A 5,754-nucleotide genomic window follows, 5' to 3' on the forward strand; every position below is an offset into this window, starting at 1 on the left:
CTCATTGGGGCGGCTCGCTCTGGTGGGCGGGGTCGCTGGTGCCAGAGTCTTGCTCGGCTCTCCGGGTCTACAGAGTCGGGGGCGGGGCCACGGGGGGGGGGCCACGGCTGCCGCGCCGACGCTGACTGGCTGTGGCACGTCACGTGGCTCAGGCTCGCCCCCCCCCCCCAAACCCTCTGAGCTTCCGGAAGCCGGGAAGGCGCGGTCGCGTAACTGCGTCTTCTCGCCTCTACAGCCGCTTCCCTCCGAGGCCAGGGGAGCCGCCCTTCCGCGTGCTTTCTGTCACGGGCCCCCCTCCACCTCCCCCCAGCAGCTGCGGCTCCACACTCCCCTCTGGCCCGCGCCCGGCTGGGGACGCCGTCCCCTCAGCACTCACTGCCCCGTCCCCTCCCACCCCTCTAAAATGTCCCGTAGTCTCCAGAACGCCCTTCTGAAAACCGCAGAGGAAAATTCAGGCTCGCATTGGTAAGTACCAGTTCTCAGCCCTTCACGTGCCCGTCCGTAGCCCCGCGTCTTAGGATGTCAGACGGCCGCGTCAGCTGACGTTCGGCCCCGCCGCCGGGGCTCGCCCGCCCGCCGGGCCTCCCGACCGCAGCGCCGCCGTCGCCCTGGGCGCTCCGGAGCCCCGGCGCGCGCTCCTCCCGAAACGCAAACCGTCCCCAGACCGTGACGCATTTAGCCACTGCAGCACTCGGGCGCGCCAGACACCGTCCGCTCGAATTTCATAGGCTGACCAAGTAGATGCCCACGGAAGAACATGGCGACGCTCTCGGCGTTCAGATCCTCCAGGAAGAGTCTCAAGCACAGCCTGAGCCACCGAAGCCTGGATTGTTAAGTGCAGCCCCGGGGCGCTGGACCTTCAAGTGAAAATAGTCACAATTTAATACACTTAGGAAGCATGGTCTAGAACAAGGAGCTTGAGTGTTTGAAAAATTTCAACTGATACGGAGAAAAGTTAAAACGTTAAATGTAAAAATCGGCTTTTTCCAGGCAGAGCGTTTGAAACGGGCCTGAAGGCGGTGAATCTACAAAGAACAGTTTTTGCTGATAATTTCGAACGCTGTGGTTCTGGCTGGGTAGGAAACTTGCTATATATAGGTGAAGCCCAGCCCGGGCTGCCTGCGACAGCCTTCTTTGGTTTAAAAAATATATATATGTCACCAGTAACTTTTAAAGAATGTTATGTCTGTAGAAGTTTAATGAACAGCGTGAAATAGTGTAAGAAAGAAATAAAGGATTATTTATATGTTTGCTACAAGTTTGAGAATACAACTTTGTGTTTCCTTTTTAGCCCGCGGTAGCTTTCGTTTAATTACAAGTACATACAAACCTTAATTGGAATGAAAAATAATGGTAATTTTTTAAAATTACTTTTCCCTTAAAAGCCTGGTCTGACAAAAACGAGTGTCCTTGGTCAGCCTTCCTAGTAGAGTTGCCACCGTGCAAGTGGAAAAAAAAAAAAAATGTCAACAATAGTAAATACTTGAGATGTTGATGTTGAAAGTACCATTATATCAATTATTTGGTAGTATGTTTGTGTTTTGTAGAAATTTAAGAGGGAGATTTTGTCTTATAGAGAGAGGCTAATGTAGAACTGCTTTTAAATGTTTTATATATTACCTGTATGTTGATGATATATTATGGACTATATAATTTATAGCAGATATTTAAGATAGCGTTCTTTTTCAATCCCAGAAGTAAGATTAAGTGATACATAAAAGTTTTTGGTTATGCACTTGGCTCTCTTTTAAAGAATTTCTAATAATTTTGACAAATTTTTAACTCTGAAAAATATTTTAGATTCAGTTATGTTTTGGTTACTTTCGTAATTCATTACAAAGTCATTGATTCATTGGTTTATGTGTTGGTGCTTTGTTATACTTACATGCTTTCATTTCTTTAAATTATCTGATATTATTATGACATATTTGGCGCATTTACCACCAGATGGTTACCTGGGATGTTTGTCACTTTGATTACTGGTTACATACTTAGATATACTTTCTTTTAACAACAACATGCCTAATGTTGAAATGTAATGATGTAAATAATTTGAATAATGTCACTTCTGTTTTATTGAAAGTTTTTTTTTTTTCTTGGAATGGCATTGTCATTTGTTTTGTTTGTAAAATTAATAGGATTTTCTTTCTGTAGATACTTAAACTTTCCTTGAGTTCTTTTAAAGAAAATTCAGTATTGTGATAAAGGATGTTTTTGTTTAATTTATCTTATTTAATCAGGCATAAAAATAGGAAACTCAGTTCTATAAGTGCAGTGCCAAATCTGGATGTTTGTACTGTGTTACCCATAACTTATTCAGGTTTGCATTGAGTTCTTATTTACTCATTGTGTACCTCAGATGGGGTAATTGCTTCTAAAGACAGGGGTGATTTAGAATGAAGATTATATTTTAAATGACTTCTGAGAAATCCTGAGGAATTGGATTAGGTGATATAGAATACAGATTAGATTTAAAGAAATCAAATGGAAAATGGGCAGACCTGATTAGGAAATTACTGTTTCTTGGGAAGATGTTATGCCAGTTTTCTGGTCAATATTTGTGAATTAGATGAGACAAATTCAATTGCCCAGTTAAAATTGCTGTTCTCAGCATGCGGTTTGGTTTGCTTGGAAAGAAAATGTTTCACTGCTGGTTGAAGTCTTTAGCTGTGAAGTTTTATCTTTATAACTTTATAGAGTGGAACTGGAAAGACATATAACTGGACTCTGTCACTAATCTTGTTTATGCAATTGATTTGTGGGATCCTGCTATGAAGAGATTTTTTGTTACTCAAAAATCGTATAAAATATGGGTAAATCTGTTTAAGGAAAGCATGCAATTCTGTCTTAAGTTATTGAAAAATATTTAAAACCCTGTATTTTTTTTCAGCTATAAATGTTAATGACAATGTAGGGCTATCTTGCTTGGCCTTTAGTATTAGAGCTAACCATAATATTATTACATAAATAATACACAGTATTTATTATTGTATATATTGTAACATTAGGTTCTTACATATTTTTATAAATAGTAAGGGAAATGGTCTTCTAATAGCTGAAAATACATTATTTTCAAGCCTATAGGTTTTCATTATTCCATTTCTAATACATAAATGATGCATATCCATATTAGAGTATTAAAAAAGTCAGAAATTATATAATTTTATTAGTACTTTTAGCAGGACTTTTAATTTTGACATGGGTTGTCACTATATTAATCAGACTGTGTTGAGCACCAAGACAAGTGATTTCCCCTACTCCTACTTCAGTCTTCTAAGTAGCTGTAACTACAGATATATGCCACTGTGGTTAAGTAGGTTTTCCAACATTAGTTAGCCAGTAAGTGTAAGAGACAGAATTAGAAACCTGTAATCTTTCTAATGTACTCCTCTTTTTTCTTTTCAAGTCTTCAGCTTTAGTTTTTTCAGTGTGGTTTCTCAGTTCAAATACCAGATGGTTTAGTGTAGTTAGTACACCAGTAATTCGAAGTGACCAAACTGGACTATGGGATGAAGAATATTGATTCTAGTGTCATCTGTTGATGACATTTGGCCACAAAATATGATTTCTAAGAAAATGGAATATATTTAAGAAAGTGGGGTCTTTGTGTGATTTTGGTTAAACTATTAAATATTCTTACTAAATCTAAAAAGGTTGTAATTGGTTGAAAGATCATGTATGAATTTTATTCTGATTTATCACTTTTCTCTTTAGAAGTTTGCATTTTAGTTTAAGGAACTCATTTAATTTTGTTTTGAGTAGATCAAATAATTTTAAATAGCTTGTAGTAATCTTGCTAACATGTTAATTTGTTCTATTAAACACAGAGGAGATATGAATAGGATAAGCTATTAAAAGAATTTATGGTATGTGATAGATTATGTCAATACTGATTGATATTTAGACTTGGAAGAAGCTGCATTTTTATAAAATGTCTTTGGCGGGCAATTGATAGTTATAAAGATAGATAGATAGATAGGCGGGCAATTGATAGTTATAAAGATAGATAGATAGACTGATTTAAATTATACTATATATACAAATTTTTTGTAAAGCTAAAATAAGGAAATCTTTTAACATATACTGTGAGGTATTAAAAAATCTGTAATTTATTCATTTATGTCATTTGAAATATACTTGCTTTTACACAAATGTAAAACTAGATTATTTCTGTTGAAGCTTATGGTTTGTTAGACAGATTTTTCTAATAAAATAAAATATATTTATATCAAAGGTGACTAAGCAAGAATATTGAACTTTTTTTTAATTGGCAATTGGAAAGATTTGCATTGTTTTTTTATGTAATATTTTTGAGGGTTTACTATTCTTAATATTTGAAAAATAACTGTACAATTATTGAATTTCTCATCTTAAAGAATTTCAGTGTTACTATGGAAAACTATTGACTTCTTTCTTAAAAAGTAGGTAGAGTAAAGGCATTGTATTCCAGTATTAGCTGAAGTAACAGCAGTAATGCTTTAATTCCAAAGTTGACAGGTGTACTATGGAGGAGGTAGAATTTAGAACTTCATTTTATGTTGGGTAGCAACCTAGGAACGCTTAGCGCACTTAGTTAAACAATGCACATGATATAAAGGAGTTTCTCTGGTAAGAGCAGAAATTTTAATGTGGAGAAGTAGGTTATGGTTGTAGAGCTATTGATTATGGATGGTTTTGTTGTTATGTTTGGGAGTTCAAGCTGGATTGGCAATGATGTGTATTAATTTCAAAACTGAGTATGAAGTAACATTATGAAATCAGCATTAGTCTTTCATAGATTCATGCGAGTCAACAGAAATTACCGTCAGAAAAGCTAAACACCAGAGTAATATATGGGTAAGAGATGAAGAGTACCAGACACAAGGAGGTCGGAATAAATCTATATAATGGATAAAGAAAACAAGATAGGGAAAACCTAATTTAAAAATATAAAATAAAACTTGATAGTGTAAATTTTTTTATTCATTTAGGGTGTAATTCTCAGCTGTTTACCTTTTATAAGCTTGTATTCATAGTGCTGTAGATAAATGTAAAAATACTAAGAAGGATGATAAGTCAAAGTTAATTGGATGATTAATCTATGTGAGCTAGAAATCAGTGCTGTTACATGGTTGCAAACTAGAATATAGTTCTAGTTTTAATAGAGATGAATTTTACTTTGTTGAATTTTAAATGAATGGTATTTAAATTAGAATGTTCGATAAAAGACCACAAATATGGAAGTGGGGATTAATAATGAGGAAAAGAGTAAAAAGATGTAACTATAATGGTCTTTGTTGCAAAGGAGATAATTGAGGGAAAAGTTGAAAGAGCCATGAAAACGAGTTCAATCTCTAAGGGGAAAATATCTTGATGGAGAAAAACAGTGTTAAAATGAACTGGGCAAGAACTATATTTGGAAGAATAATCAAAGATGAATACTTACAATGCAGAAAAGTTAATGAGATATTAAGAAAGTCAAGAGAAATTCATTGTACACAATAGAAAGCATGAAAGAGCTTTACAAAGAAGGAATAGTAAGAGTTGTTATTTGCAAAAGAACATGTGGAGAAGGGGTAAGAGAATAACAGATCTAAGTGTGAAGACATACTTGGTAATCTTTGAGAATGAAGTTTTAGTGGAATTATAGGAAAGAAATTAAACTACAAAAGAGAATGTCAAGACAACTTTCTAGAATATTGAAAATTGTAGTTTATTAATACTAGGTACCAATTTCCTCTCATTTGACTTGTATCTACCTCTTATAATTTTTTT

The 5,754-nt window shown here is 36.0% G+C and overlaps 1 protein-coding gene across 2 annotated transcripts in view; it reads left to right on the top strand.

Annotated features, from left to right (window-relative positions):
- The first annotated feature begins 213 nt into the window (after positions 1-213).
- Lrif1 (ligand dependent nuclear receptor interacting factor 1) overlaps positions 214-5,754 on the top strand; it is a 13,628-nt gene continuing 8,087 nt past the window's right edge. The window contains exon 1 of one of the 2 annotated variants that reach the window (XM_055618148.1): positions 214-465. In XM_055618148.1, coding sequence (XP_055474123.1) covers positions 404-465 — 62 coding nt within the window. In that variant the 5' untranslated portion in view covers positions 214-403. The remainder of the gene's footprint in view (positions 466-5,754) is intronic. The other variant, XM_055618149.1, reaches the window with a different exon arrangement.

This window comes from Psammomys obesus, unplaced genomic scaffold, assembly GCF_907164565.1.
Source record: "Psammomys obesus unplaced genomic scaffold, mPsaObe1.curated_primary_1811, whole genome shotgun sequence".
In the NCBI taxonomy this organism is placed as follows: Eukaryota; Metazoa; Chordata; class Mammalia; order Rodentia; family Muridae; genus Psammomys; species Psammomys obesus.